The sequence below is a fragment of the Cervus canadensis genome, chromosome 27 (genome assembly GCF_019320065.1).
Source record: "Cervus canadensis isolate Bull #8, Minnesota chromosome 27, ASM1932006v1, whole genome shotgun sequence".
NCBI classification, from domain to species: Eukaryota; Metazoa; Chordata; class Mammalia; order Artiodactyla; family Cervidae; genus Cervus; species Cervus canadensis.
The window spans coordinates 26,530,614-26,546,863 of record NC_057412.1 but is presented as its reverse complement, the minus strand read 5'-3'; the positions used below and the strand labels follow the sequence as shown (position 1 = coordinate 26,546,863).

General features: G+C 38.8%; 1 protein-coding gene across 1 annotated transcript in view; it reads left to right on the top strand.

Moving 5' to 3' along the window:
• GBE1 (1,4-alpha-glucan branching enzyme 1) overlaps positions 1-16,250 on the top strand; it is a 290,909-nt gene that overhangs the window by 244,498 nt on the left and 30,161 nt on the right. Inside the window, exons 13-14 of the mRNA XM_043448921.1 lie at positions 12,131-12,315; positions 13,952-14,082. Of these exons, the coding sequence (XP_043304856.1) occupies positions 12,131-12,315; positions 13,952-14,082 (316 nt within the window). The remainder of the gene's footprint in view (positions 1-12,130; positions 12,316-13,951; positions 14,083-16,250) is intronic.

Genomic DNA, 16,250 nt, shown 5'->3' with positions numbered 1-16,250 from the left:
TGTATTCTTAGAGCTGCTTAATTCTGCCTTTCCTCCTTATTAGATTGTAAGCTCTATGAGGGCAGGGACTGTGCTGTTGTACACTGAGCACATTATCTAATACACAGAATACACTTCAGTACTTTGAACATTATGATCTACTGTTACAATTGAGCATCTGGCCAGTATAGGGAGTCATGGGGCTCAGAATATAATCATTGACTTGCATGAGGAGTGTGTACCAGGGAAGATCCAGAGAACCCAGAGGCCCAGAGACCATACCATTTGACTTTAAAGTAGTCTTTGGTACAATGAAAAGGAATGGGCATTAAGGTTTCCTTGATTTTATAAAATATTTTCCTTTGGATCATATCAAGGAATGGTATACATAATATATGTGTACATATAAATATACTTAATATCAGCAAAGAACTGCCTAAAATCTTCAGGGCATGGATGCAGGATGTGACAGACTTTAAGGGTAAATCCCAGTGGCACTGCTGAGTTTTATTCTGGTGCCTCAGCTGGCATGCCACCCCTTATCTCCTCTTCTGGGTCAGATAGTTATATTTTGTTTCTGTTCAAATGAGATGATGTTAGACTTTTACCAACTGTAAAAGGAAACATCCAACCTTAATAAATAGAAGTCCCTGTTGTAGGTCTAGTGCATGCTGTGGAAAGTGAAGAAGCGGCTGGTGTAGCCGCTTCCTGGAGCCTTGGTGATCAGTGTCTAAGGTGGGAGGAAGACTGGATAGCAGGTTTACTTTTCTGAAAAGGGAGATCACACTCCCTAATATAGAAAAAGAATTTTATACTGTGCCCCGCCTTCTGGTGCTTTTGAATTGTGGTGCCAGAGGATTGAATTGAATTGAGGTGCCAGTGAATGGATGTGAGGGTTGGACTATAAAGAAAGTATAGCGCCAAAGAATTGATGCTTTGAACTGTGGTGTTGGAGAAGACTCTTGAGAGTCCCTTGGACAACAAGGAGATCAAACCAGTCAGTCCTAAAGGAAATATTCACTGGAAAGACTGATGCTGAAGCTGAAGCTCCAGTACTTTGGCCACCTGATGTGAAGAGCCGACTCATTGGAAAAGGCCCTGATTCTGGGAAGGGTTGAGGGCAGGAGGAGAAGGGGGCAGCAGAGGATAAGATGGTTGGATGGCATCACTGATTCAATGGACACGAGTCTGAGCAACCTAGGGAGATAGTGAAGGACAGGGAAACCTGGCACATTGCAGTTCATGGGGTCACAAAGAGTTGGACATGACTTAGCAACCAAACAACAACCTCCTGGTGACTTGACAGCCTTGTGAAAGGTCAAAGCATTTGATTTTAAAATAGATACTTCCTTTAAAGAGTTAGTCTTTGGTACCATCAAGAGGAGTAGGAGCAAAAATGTTGTGTGTTGTTTTTTTTTTTTTTTAATTCTCATTAAAACTGCACCTTCTCATATATACATAAACTTGGTATCAACAAAGAGTTATATAACATCCACAGCATGGAGGCTGTGATAGGCTTTAATTAATTCCTAGGTAAAATTAGTATGCATTACAGTTTAGAGAAACAAAACACACGAAGTAGCTAATCAAAACGTTCAGCTAACAGAGCAGGGCTTTTTTCATTAGTTGCATTGTCTTGAATTTCATCACTGTACCAGCTGGCTTCTTGTCAATTTATAGTTTGGACCTTTACATCAAACAGCAAAAAAATTAATTACAGGAAAAGAAATCCCAATAGGAACTTTGTGCTTAGAGGTTTTTCACAATTAACCAGACATGAATGGTGCTGTTTACAGAGGAAATGGAAAGGGAGAGAAAGAACTTAGTAGAATTTTCTAGAATCGTTAATTAACTATAGCAGTGTTAGTCACTGGCTTCCCCATGTTTGTTTTAAAGTGTTTAGACAAAGCTTTCAGCCTTCTCATTTCTGAAAACACCCACTTCAGTTACTATATTGAATGCAATGAATCATGGCCTGCAGTGTAACTTTTCTTACAAAATGTCTCAAGTGACAGCTCAAAAAATTACCATCCTCCATGCATTCTGAAACCAGTGCCATCCAATGTATTACATTAGTGATCATAATCGTAATTTAATGAACAGAGAGAGCATGCTTTGATGGTTAGTGCCTGGTTACTTGTAATGCATATTTTTGGACTTGGAAGTTTTGTTCTCTGAAGTCACACTCATTGACTCTCTGCACTAGAGTTCGTTTCAATGTGACTTTTCTAAGCCTCTTATCCTTTGAATAAACCAGCCAAAGATTTTTAAAATGCCTTCTTCAATTTAGGTTTCTACTTTTTTTTTTTTTAATCTTTTTAATGTAGCTTAGAAATCCTTCCACCAGGGCTTCCCTGGTGGCTCAGAGAGTAAAGAGTCTGCCTGTAATGCAGGAGACCTGGGTTCGATCCCTGGGTTGGGAAGAGCCTCTGGAGAAGGAAATGGCAACCCACTCCAGTATTCTTGCCTGGAGAATCCCATGGACAGAGGAGCCTGGCAGGCTACAGTCCATGGGGTGACGAAGAGTAGGACATGACTGAGAAACTTCACTTTCTTTTCTTAGAAATCCTTACTTGTGTTCCATTATTCTAGTTCCTAGCATTCTATTACAGTGAGTAGTTCTTACTCTTTTTAAGACTCAGACGCCTGGAGGAGATGAAGAATACCTTCTCTCCTCAGAAAAATGCACAGATGAACATACATCGTTTTGCATAAAAGATCAGGAATCAGTAGGGAAGCATGAATCCCAGGTTATAAATGCCTGTTGCTTTCATTGAGAAATCTATATATATATTATGTATGCATGTAAACATAACATATTTATATATAATTTAGGAATATATATATACACACATATTCTTTAATTTGATTAAATTAAAATTCTAATTCTGATCCTGTGTTCCCTATTCCATCAAGTTATCTGTACTAAAACAAATCAATTACCTTCTTTGCCATTACCTGAATAAATTTAGATTTCCCATCCATCTTTATATACAGCAGAGCTTACTTATAAGCTTATTTGGCTGGCCATATTTCACTGTACTCTCAAGTGCTGCTACATTTCCTGAGTAATTTGTAGACCATAGCTGAGAAGAACATTCTTAACTTGTTTTAATGATGGTATTTTTCTTCGTTAGGTTTGTGAGCTGTGAGCTAGTATAAGATACTAACAGGCATTTTCCACTTTTCTCTGTTCAGTCTGAGAATGGTTCACTGTTATTCCAAGGTCACTTTGAAAGTCTTTCTGTGATTTGCTTCCATTTATTTTATGCTCATGTTTACAGTTTTGAACCAAATATGAAATTTAATGTTGCATTTGTCTACATTAAACTTAATTTGCCCCTTGTCAGGTCATTTACAACAGAGATAACATTCAAAAGCCACTCTAAAATGTTTTGTCTGCAATCACTAATATAATTTTTCTATCTATTTCTTTGTTATATGCAACTTTCCTTATCATTCAGTTTAAAAAGAAGCCTCTCCAGGAGATTTTTCAGAGAATCTAAATTAGTCTCTTATAAAGATTAATAAATTATTCTCTAATAGAATAGGGTCTTCTTCATGTCATATTTTTTAATAGTTCTTTTTTCTAATTCAGAAGTTTAATTTCATACTCCATATTAAGTAAGCTTATTGGAATATGCTTTAAAGTAGTGACACAAAATCCTAAATTGGATTATGATACCAAACATTGTTACCACTTTTATCTCTTTCTAATATTTTTCCAAGTACTTAATTTGCCCTCATGTAATAAATGTTCTTCTTAATAGTTAATAACTTTAGATGTTATTGAAAAGATTAATGAATGTTTAAGAACCATCTGGGAAGCCCATGTATATCAGTATAGGTATCATACAGATATAGATACAGATATATAGCTCTTGGGGGTTTCCCAGGTGGCGCTGGTGGTAAAGAGCCTGCCTGCCAATGCAGGAGACGTGACGTGCGGGTTTGATACCTGGGTTGGGAAGATCCCCTGGATAAGGGCATGACAACCCACTGCAGTGTTCTTGCCTGGAGAATCCCATGGAAAGAGGAGCCTAGCAGGCTACAGTCCATAGGGTCACAAAGAGTCAGACACAACTGAAGCGACTTAGCATGCATGCGTGTAGCTATAGCTGTAGATATAAATGAAAATAAATACAGTATTTACCAAGAGGGACATAGTGAAATTATTTTGCTTGGGCAGCTATAATGAAATGCCAAAGACCACGTGGCTTATAAACAATAAACATTTATTTCTCACAGTTTCTGGAGGCTAGGGATCTACAATCAGAGTGACGGCATAGTTGAGGGAGAGACCTTTAACAAACAGGCCATGTCCTTTTGTGGTGGAAGGAGGAAGAAAGCTCAGTGCAGCCTCTATTATTAAGAGCATTATTCCCATCATAAGGGCTCTACCCTCATGACCAAATTACCTTCCAAATGTCCCATGACCATCATATTGAGGATTAATTTCTAACATATGAATTTGGCTGGGGGAACACTAACAAACTCAGACCGTAGCAAGTGGTTATATGGTAAGATTTCAGATGTTGTGTATCTGTTTTTAATTGTGAATTTTAAAAATAACTTAGTACATTACTTGTATAATAATAATAAAAGAAAATATAGCACTAAAATTGTAGCTGAGATTTATTGAGTCACATATTGTATCTTGTACTCTTTTAAATAATTTGCATCTGTTACTTCATTTGATTTTAATCATGCTACTCATCAATCCTTATTTATATTATAGATTATAAGGCTGTGAATTTTCCTGCTGGAATGTTCAAATAAATGATAATAATTAATTTCACATTACATCAGTTTTTGAATGGTGTCCATTAAACCTTGAGGCTTCATGTGTATGTATGTGTGTATGTGTGTCTGTTTTAGGGGAGCGAGTACTTAGCTTTTAATCAGATCATGGCATGGTTTCATACTGTTTCCACTCCTTTTAGAGCAAAATATTTTGGGCTCCAAAATCACTGCAGATGGTGACTGCAGCCATGAAATTAAAAGACACTTGCTCCTTGGAAGAAAAGTTAGACTAACCTAGACAGCATACTGTAAAGCAGAGACATTACTTTGCCAACAAAGGTCTGTCTAGTCAAAGCTACGGTCTTTCCAGTAGTCATGTGTGGATGTTAGAGTTGGATTATAATGAAACCTGAGTGCCAAAAAATTGATGCTTTTGAACTGTGGTGTGGGAGAAGACTCGTGAGAGTCCCTTGGATTGCAAGGAGATCCAACCAGTCCATCCTAAAGGAAATCAGTCCTGGGTGTTCATTGGAAGGACTGATGCTGAAGCTGAAACTCTAATACTTGGGCCATCTGAAACTCCAATACTTGGGCCATCTGGTATGAAGAGCTGACTCATTGGGAAAGACCCTGATGCTGGGAAAGATTGAGGGCAGGAGGAGAATGGGATGACAGAGGATGAGATGGTTGGATGGCATCACCGACTCAATGGAGATGAGTTTGAGTAAACTCCGGGAGTTGGTGATGGACAGGGAGGCCTGGCGTGCTGCAGTCCATGGGATCGCATAGAGTCAGACACGACTGAGCGACTGAACTGAATTAGCTGACTATTGAATTGTGTATGTGTGCTGAGTCGCGTCCAACTCTTTGTGACCCCACGGACTGTTGCCCACCAGGCTCTTCTGTCCATGGGATTTTCCAGGCAAGAATACTGATACAGGTGACCATTTCCTACTCCAGGGGATCTTCCCCATCCAGGGATGGAACCTGTGTCTTTTGCATTTTCTGCATTGGCAGGCAGATTCTTTACCAGTAGCACCACCTGGGAAGCCTTCACTATTCACTTCTGTACTGATAAAAATTAGGCTTCCAAAGAAGGATACTAAGAGAGAAGTTCAACTATACTCTGGAGAAAAATTTATGTTTTAACCTTATCAGTCTACCTGAGGAAGTTAGAAAAGATGGCAAGCAACAGAAATTGCGACCTGGGTCACATGAATATTTTCAAGAAGATTGGGAAGATATTAGGAGATGAGGAGGTCTTCAAATGCCAAGAGTGTTTCAGCCAGAAAAGGGCTACAGTTGTAGAAGACTGCCTAAAATGTTAATTTTATGTAGAATGTTATCAACTGTACGCTATGTGTGTGTGTGTGTGTGTGTGTGTGTGCAATCAGTTCAGTTCAGTTCAGTCGCTCAGTCGTTCTGACTCTTTGTGACCCCAAGAACTGCAGCACACCAGGCCTCCCCGTCCATCACCAACTCCTGGAATTTACTCAAACTCATCTCCATTGAGTTGGTGATGCCGTCCAACCATCTCATCCTCTATTGTCCCCTTCTCCTCCTGCCCCCAATCCCTCCCAGCATCAGGGTCTTTCCCAATGAGTCAGCTCTTCATACCAGATGGCCCAAGTATTGGAGTTTCAGCTTCAGCATCAGTCCTTCCAATGAACACCCAGGACTGATTTCCTTTAGGATAGACTGGTTGGATCTCCTTGCAGTCCAAGGGACTCTCAAGAGTCTTTTCCAACACCACAGTTCAAAAGCATCCATTCTTCTGCACTCAGCTTTCTTTATAGTCCAACTCTCACGTTCATGCATAACTACTGGAAAAACCATAGCCTTGACTAGACTGACCTTTGTTGACAAAGCTATGTCTCTGCTTTTTAATATGCTGCCTAGGTTGGTCATAGCTTTTCTTCCAAGGAGCAAGCATTTTTTAATTTCATGGCTGCAGTCACCATCTGCAGTGATTTTGGAGTCTGTCACTGTTTCCAATGTTTCCCCATCTATTTGCCATGAAGTGATGGGACCAGATGCCATGATCTTAGTTTTCTGAATGTTGAGTTTTAAGCCAAATTTTTCACTCTCCTCTTTCACTTTCATCAAGAGGCTCCTTTGTTCTTCTTAGCTTTCCACCATAAGGGTGGTGTCATCTGCATATCTGAGGTTGTTGATAATTCTCCTTGCAATCTTGATTCCAGCTTGTGCTTCTTCCAGCCCAGCCTTTCTCATGATGTACTCTGCATATAAGTTAAATAAGCAGGGTGACAATATACAGCCTTGACTTACTCCTTTTCCTATTTGGAACCAGTCTGTTGGTCAATGTCCAGTTCTAACTGTTTCTTCCTGACCTGCATGCAGGTTTCTCAAGAGACAGGTCAGATGATCTGGTATGCCCATTTCTTGAAGAATTTTCCACAGTTTATTGTGATCCACACAGTCAAAGCCTTTGGCACAGTCAATAAAGCAGAAATAGATGTTTTTCTGGAACTCTTGCTTTTTTGATGATCCAGCAGATGTTGGCAGTTTGATCTCTGGTTCCTCTGCCTTTTCTAAAACTAGCTTGGACATCTGGAAGTTCACGGTTCATGTATTGCTGAAGCCTGGCTTGGAGAATTTTGAGCATTACTTTACTAGTGTGTGAGATGAGTGCAATTGTATGGTAGTTTGAGCATTCTTTGACATTGCCTTTCTTAGGGATTGGAATGAAAACGGACCTTTTCCAGTCCTGTGGCCACTGCTGAGTTTTCCAAATTTGCTGGCATATTGAGTGCAGCACTTTCACAGCATCATCTTTTAGGATTTGAAAGAGCTCAACTGGAATTCCATCATGTACTATAAAATATATACTATATAGCATAATATATACATAGTGTATTGCATATATATGCATATGGTATATAGCATGTGTGTGTCTTTATAATTGTAAATAACACCTGAGAGCTTGTTCAGTGGTCTCAGGATGAACATGTAGTAGGAATAATGAAGGAAGAGAGCAGAGAGGAGATTCTTAACTTAGCAACTAGATCTGCCCCGTCAATCTGAGTGTCTTGTAGCAAAATCACTTGCACATTCAATTCTGCTTTTTAAGATCTAAAATAGTAGATAATTCAAAGAATGTTGACTGTTGGCTTAGGGAAATGTGTTTTATTACATATATGAATAAATATATCAGCATTGAGTTTCCACACTTTAAAGGAAAGGATAATATTGTACCATGAAACCTTGTGAAGAATAGCCTAGTAGCTGCCTTGAATTCATCCTGGCTACTTGTGTGTCTGCTGCAGAGTTGGGCTGGTCTGTTCCCTCCTCAGAAGATGGGGAACGAGAAATTTTAGGTTTATAGTAACTCTCATCTATTGCCCTTTATATCATTCTTTCCTAAGCAGAATTGGAAACATAAAACTGCCAAACATTGAAAGCTTCAGCTGCCAGACCTTGTACCAACTGCCTTACTTACCTCACTTGAATCTTAAAAAAGTTTATATGAGACTTATTATGCTATTTTATAGATGAGGAAACTGATTACTGGAGAGATTCAACTGCTTAAATTCATATTTCTCATAAATGTTCTTATTGGAATTAAAACCCATGCAACAGAGTCTAATCAAATCCTTTTTTTTCCACCTGAGACATGCCATTCTTTTCTCCACTCCCAGTGCATCTCGTCATCTCTTATCCTATTCTTTGAATTCCGTGTTAGCTTTCCTACCATTCAACTATTTCCAATATCCGTTGTCTTTTCCACATGGTACCAGAGATATTTTAATAAAAGACCACATCTGAGCTTTGCATCCCCTTACTCAAAAGTAGCTTAAGGTCTGGAGATTATGAGACTTCTCCTAATCTAAACTTCATCCCTCCTGTCTCACCTCTTCTTCCCACTACAAGTCCTATTTTATGACTAAACCAAAGTCCTCTATCCATCTCACCTCCTCACTTCAACTACTTGCACATCATTCCATTTTCTTGGAATCTCTGTCCATGTATGAGAGTTTGGTCAATTTTTGCATTGTTTTCCCATGGTATCCACTTCTGAGCAATATGGTAGAGTGGGAATCAAGAGTCAGGGTGCTAAAATCAGACTTTCTGAACTCAAGGGCCTCACTACTTAATAACTCTCTGTGCCTGTTACCTATATAATTGCGACCGTAATAGTACCTACTTCAGTGTTGTTGAAAATAGAAAGAATTAATTCATGTGCAATGCTTAGAATAGTGCCTCGTACCTAATAAGCCAACATTAAGCATTTGTTGTTGCTTCTACTATGATAATCTTGATGGTAGTGATATAATGATCTCCCTGCAAAAAGGCTAAAGGAATTGTTTATTAATATTGGAGTCAACTTATAGATTCATGGTCATACCAAAGTAAAAGTATTTTGCCTATAGAGAGCCTCGATACAGTTTGTAGGCTGTTATATCTAAGCTATCCTATGGCATTTCTAGTCTCTCCCAAATTCCTCACTAGTTGAAATCCCACTGGTACCACAGGTACTAGTCCCCAGACTGGCGGTACCTTCATTATCAGAAATGAATGTACTTAACCAGGTTACTTCCCTGGTGCCTCTGACGGTAAAGTGTCTGCCTACAATGCAGGAGACCCGGGTTCGATCCCTGAGTTGGGAAGATCCTCTGGAGAAAGAAATGGCAACCTACTCTAGTACTCTTGCCTGGAAAGTCCCATGGATGGAGGAGCCTGGTAGGCTACAGTCCATGTGGTTGCAAAGAGTTGGACACCACTGAGCGACTTCACTTTCTTTCGCTTTGAACCACAGTTCTGGAGGTGCCTCATTTTGCTGATTGAATGGATGATGGAACCAGCTATGCAGTGAGTTCAGCATGGGCTGATGTGAATCAAGCTCCAAATCCAGGCAAGACTCCTAAGTGCAGCAGAGGGAAGTCTTTACCATTTTAAGACACCATAAAGTAAATAATAGGGCTTCCCTGGTAGCTCAGTTGGTAAAGAATCCGCCTGCAATGCAGGAGACTAGGGTTCGATCCATAGGTTGGGAAGATCCCCTGGAGAAGGAAATGTCAACCCACTCCAGTATGCTTGCCTGGAAGATCCCATGGACAGAGGGGCCTGGTGGTCTATAGTCCATGGGGTAACAAAAATCAGACACGATTTAGCAACTAAGCCAAAGTAAATAAAGGCCTGCAGATTTAGAAATATGATTCCTTCCTCTGTCACACAGGCAGCGTCATAAAACATATTATTTAGACTGAATTATTAGAATTAATTAGTTTACTAATTTATTAATTAGCTTACAAATTAGAATCTACTAGTAGACTCTGGGAATTTGTGATGGACAGGGAAGCCTAGTGTGCTGCAGTCCATGGGTTGCAAAGAGTCGGGCATGACTGAGCAACTGAACTGAACTGAACCAAGCTGAATTAGAATTACAGAAAATTTTTGCAGACAGTTTAATTTTTATGAAGCTGCTACAAACATATTTGTTTGTATATTATTTTTATTTTGATGACTATGGTTCTGAACAGCTAAATATAAAATGCAGTGTTTCTTAGCGGAGTTCACCATTTAAAACAACTCTACAGTAAGTCATAGTGAATTATATTATAACTTTTTAGTTTTTATTTATTAGAATATTAATTTACCAGCTTATTTTTGCCTTTATTTTTATTGAAGTATAACTGACATAACATTATATTAGTTTCAGATAGACAACACAACTCAGTATTTGTATATATTGTAAAATGATCATCATAATAAGTTCAGTTAATGTCCATCACTGTAGCTTTCCTCGTGGCTCAACTGGTAAAGAATCCTCCTGCAATGCAGGAGACCCTGGTTCGATTCCTGTGTCAGGAAGATCCCCTGGAGAAGGGAACGGCTACCCACTCCACTATTCTGGCCTGGAGAATTCTATGAACTGTATAGTCTATGGGGTCACAAAGAGTCAGATACAACTGAGTGACTTTCACTTTCACTATACATAGTTACAGAAACTTTTTTTCTTCTGATAAGAGCTCTCAAGATTCTCTCTCCTAGCTTTCAAATGTACAATTCTGTATCATTAACTATAGTCACTGTTCTATACATTACATCTCTTTTTTTTTATTTTATAACTGGAAATTTGTATCCTTTGATGCTCCACCCATTTTGCCCACCTCTTACCCTCTGCCTCAGGCAACTAAAGGTTTGTTCTCTTTGTCCATGAACTTGTTTTTCCCAGTTGATTGATTGGTCATTGCTGTTACTTTTTTTAGACTCCACAATCCAGTTAGATCATATTGATATTTGTCTTTCTTCTGTCAGACTTATTTCACTTAGCAACTATTTAAATTACAGTAGGACACACTTGGGTCAGCTGTGATGCTTTCTAACTCAAAGGAGAAATCTGTGGTTTAGAAAATTGCAGCATTAAAGTAGCTAATATAAGTAACTTTTGGAAAGTCGTGTTTAATATTTAGGGGGAAAGAAGAAGCCATAAAGTAAAACTCTAACTTGAGGAAAACAGCAGGAGCCAATCTATTAGGCTACTAATATCTAAATTTGATTTTCAGAATGAAGAATGTGTAATGTGTATGTGTTGTTGTTTTATTTCACTTTTAGAGCCTCTAAGCTTTCTAGTTCTCATCTTTACAATGAGAAATAATATTAAATGGGTTCCCAACATAATGTGCCAGGTGTACACATGCACACACACACACATACATACATACCCACACACATACCACATTTAAATTAAAGATAAAAGTCTAATGGTGGCGCATAGATCTGAGAAATAAATGGGAAAAATGAATAATAAAATTGATGACTTGGGTTTCTGTAGCACCTGAAGTATAAAACATACTTGCCTAATGGGATGAGGAAGAAAGAACTTTGGATTTTAATGAGAAGACCTAGATTTTAATGGTTGCTTTTCTAGTTACTATCTGTGTGAGGTTGGGCAAATCCCTTAACTGTCAAAAGCTTTGTATTTCTCATCTGTGAAATGGATATAATAGGGAGTCCTTGGAGGATCAAAAAATAATGTACATACAACCTTTGGAAATTGCAAAGCATGGTACAGATCTCAAAGATTATAGAAGTAAGAGATTTTGAAAATGATTCAGAGATTTCAGAGATTATTTCAGAGATGAAATAAGTATGACAGAGATACTGTTTTCAGTCTGTACATGAAAAAAAAAAAAAAATGAGATGTGGAAAAAGGAATGTGTGGCCAGGCTAAAACTGGAACTGGGCTTTTGAGTCCGAAAGCTGGCAGTTTTGTGTGCTTGACTATGCTGTTTCTAAAGTTGGGTTGTGCATATTTCACAGGGCATAGCTATAGTAAATTAACCTAAACTGATTTCAAGGACTTCTAAACATATAATTATTGAGATATCTTAATAAGAAGTGCTGATATTAACCAGATGATGTTGATGTTTGTTTTCAAATGCAGGTAATGAATTTGGGCATCCTGAATGGTTAGACTTCCCAAGAAAAGGAAATGATGAGAGCTACCATTATGCACGAAGGCAGTTTCATTTAACTGATGATGACCTTCTGCGCTATAAGTTCCTAAACAACTTTGACAGGGATATGAATAAATTGGAAGAAAGATGTGGTTGGCTTTCAGCTCCACAGGTGAGCTCTTTACTCCCAATGTTATGTTATAGTCACCAGTGTCGTACATGCTTAGAATGACAATTGACTTAAATCCATATGCAGATCCCTTAAACAGCACTTTATTATTCCACGCATGGTGCCCTGTGACATACTTCAAGTTGTCAAAACATGTCACCAAAATCTCCCCAACAGATCACGAAAATCTTCAGCATAATTCCCTGCTTTCTTTCCTGGTTAGCTTGTCGTTGTTGTTTAAATTTGGTAATTTTTATTTCACTTGGTTAAAACTAATGACAGAAGCTCCACATGGAATCCATTTTGGAAATTGCTGTGGAAACATCTTAATTGTTGTGACTGTTTTTTCTTTATATAAATAATTATGCTGTCGTAATGAAACTACTTTGACAACATGGAGATTTCTTTATTCTTATTTTTCCTTTACTGGTCTCTAACTTGTCATTTCAATAGATGCCATTATACCTGCCTGCTGTTTTGTATTTTTCATGAGCCTGACTCTCCTCTGGAATTAAAATCTCAGTTTTTCAGTAAGTTTTAGAAAATGTAATTAACAGGTGAAAATTTTATACAGGCTTTTTTTTTCCCCTTTGTAAAAATTAGCATATAGTATGTGTTACTTATAATCCATTTACTTTTTACTGGTGCCGTTTGAAATTACAGTTGATGTGTTTTTACTTTGGTGTCTCTGAATTTTTTTAATGGTTGAACAAAGGTACTTATACATTCAGGAAGATTGGCTACATGACACGAATGCCCTAATCGCATTTATTAGTAGTGCTGTTTCCAGAAGAGAGAGCAAAATGATGCTCCTTTTCAATAGGAACAATGTTGAATACCAAAAGGCATGCTGTTTACTCTAGAGCCTTAGCTCACGTTTCTAAATTACCAAGAGTGGTGCTGCTGACACGCATGGAAATAAGTCCTCTCGGAGCTGGGGCTGGAAGAGGGTAGGGTTGAAAAAGCAAAAGCTTCTCACTGCCTACTGTAAAATGTGATGTAGAAAAATAAGAGAGCTTGTAGATGTTGTAATTGCTTTTGAAACTCTCTTTCATTAGACAAAAAAAAAAAAAAAATGTAGATTGTCAAGGCCTTTTGATTGCTTTTGAATCTGACAAAACCATGCAATATTATAAAGGTTTTAAGAAAAATGCAACTTCAGAAATCTGGATATAATAACAGTGTTACAGTATATTTTGAAAAATAATTTTATGTGCCTTCACTTACTAGTATATAGACTAAAACAAAAGTCTTAAAGAAAATTCACTTATAAGTAGATCTAATATACTTACTCTCACACACACAGACACACATAAGTGCTTTCTGTATAGCACGGGTACTGTGGTTTTACTTAAAACCTAATCCTCTGTCTGTGCTTTGTTTGAGGTTTGCAAGTGATTGGTGAAATTTGTATATTCTTTAAGCAATTTTTGAAACTGCTGCTGGCCTCAGTGGGGCAAAATTTTGATATGGCAAAATTTCAATATGTTCAAAAAATATAACATGCTAGCACTTTCATTTTTGGCTTAATAACAAGGCTGTTAATAAAGACAAAAAAAACCACAACTTTTTGTGAATAATTTACTTATAGCAGCATCTGGCTATTATTTGTATATATTCTATGTGTTACTTCTTGCAGGCCCATGTGAGTGAAAAGCATGAAGACAATAAGGTCATTGCTTTTGAGAGAGCTAGTCTTCTTTTTGTCTTCAACTTTCATCCTAACAAGAGCTATACTGATTACCGAGTTGGAACAACATTGCCAGGAAAATATCCTTTTTTGCTGCCAGTGAACATGACTGTCATTCAATTTTTATTACATCATAGGGTATAAGAAAGACTAATGCTGATCTTGGTGACAATAGCTCTCAGTTTCTTCATCTGAAAACTGAGGGACTTGAAATAATTAATGTATCTTTGCTCAGTTCAGTTACACTAAAGTAATCCTGAACTCCATTCTGCCTCTAAAAAGTATGATTATGAACATTCTCTTAAGTAATATTTTAATCCAATGTGTAGTATAGGAGGTGATTGTTGTTTCTGTTTATGAAAATATTTTATAAGTTGCCTCTGAGAGGCATCTCCTTTTCCCTCTCCATGGAGTGCGTGAGTAGATGGTATTTGTAAAGATAGCCTCCTTTTCTTTTTCCTGTCTTCTAAAATACAAGACATAGCTCACTTTTTTGGGGGGTCTGAACTGATAAGGAATCGGGGCATGAGCGGTGTAAGCAAAGGAAATATCAGGGAGAACATTTAGATACTGTCTACATTCATTTACTCATCCATTCATTCATTTCACAGATGTTTTATGAGCACCTATTTATTGAACACCTGCATGTCAGCCCTGTGTGAGGTGCTGGAAATACAGGAATTTTCCTGGCAGATATAGTCACGGCCTTCATCGAGCTTCTAAACTACTGAAGAAGACAAATATTAATCATTTGAAGTGTGATCCTTGTTACAAAATGAAACATGCATGTGTTTGAAAGAGTTTAGGACTTACCCAATCCATGGAAAAAAGCAACAGATTCAGGATGTAGTAATAACAAACCAGCACAGATTTGTAAACAGGCAGTAGAAAGAATGTGTTCTTCCCCCGAAGCCCCGATAGTGATTAGTGTCTGCCACCTGAGGCGGATGCCTGATGTCGGCATGATCTCTTACGAGCCAGGCTGTCTCTAGCCACAGTAAGAGAAACCCCCCTATTCAACTGGCTCAGGCAATTAAGGAAGAGTGCATTTTGCCAAACAATGGAAGCCCTGAGGTCAGGTGACCCCAGCACTGTGACTCTATCATCAGGTTCCCTGGTCCACTGGCCTTCCCACTTCCAACTCTCAGGGTGCCAGCAGCGTCCAAAGCGTGTCACCTGAGAGTCGCAAGACAACAGCCTTAGTTCCAAATGTGACCTTCAGACACAACAAAAGGCAAATAGATTGTGTGGTTTTCAGGAACTAAGTCACTTTAGCAAATTTCCTTTGTATTCCATTGACCAGAATTCAGTCACTTATCCCCAGAGAAGTGTCTAGGGAGGAGAATGCTTTCCTCATGAGTAGCTTAATTAGGAATTACCCCCTGAGTCTCCAGGAAGCGACCTCCTTGGGGAAGTAGTCGTCCAGACAGAATGTTTCCCTGGCCGTAAGGAGGAAAAGGCCATAATGTCCGGTGAGTAGCCTGTGGCATCTGCCACAGGGATGCTGCAGGTGGTGAAAGATGTTCCCTGTCTTCTCTGCGCCCCCTCCCCGATCACCCCATCCCCTAGGACATCAGAGCATGTAGGAGGGAAGGCTATCGCTGCGGCGAAATATGCCCCAGTTAACAGAGAGACTGCTCAGATCGTGGAAATCAGTGACACGGGGTTGTCTGCCCTGAAGAAGGGCTGTACTGTTCAGGAGGCGACTGTTCTCACCATCTCCTCGAAGAAATACAAACAGCTGCTAGACATGTAGCAACTCAGACATAAGCCTTCTCAGCGACACACTGCTCAAGTATTAACCCCTAGACTAAATCCTGCTGTATCTAATGACGGCCTATAATCAAACTGTAATTTTGACTATTATTAAACCAAAGTGCATTTACAGGACACTTGGGATCGACTGCAGTGTTTGGTAGTTAAGCACGGCCCTTGACCCTAAGTGGGAGAGAAGAGATTTGTAAACCCAAGCTAAGATGTAAGGCACGATGCAATACAGGGGTTGGGGCAGGAGTGTTCCATGGGACACAGAGGGGAAGTAAAAGAAAAGTAAATGTGAGGGTGGGGGTGGAAAGAGAAACAGAGATTGAGTAGTTGATTGACTAATGAGATTTTTTAAGCCTATATCACAGAGAGAGAGAGACAGAGATGATTTATAGACCAATTGATTAAGAAAAGACCTTAAAGCCTGGATCTTGAGAAATGGATGAAATTATGGTAGAAAAAATATAGGAAGGCCATTCCTGCT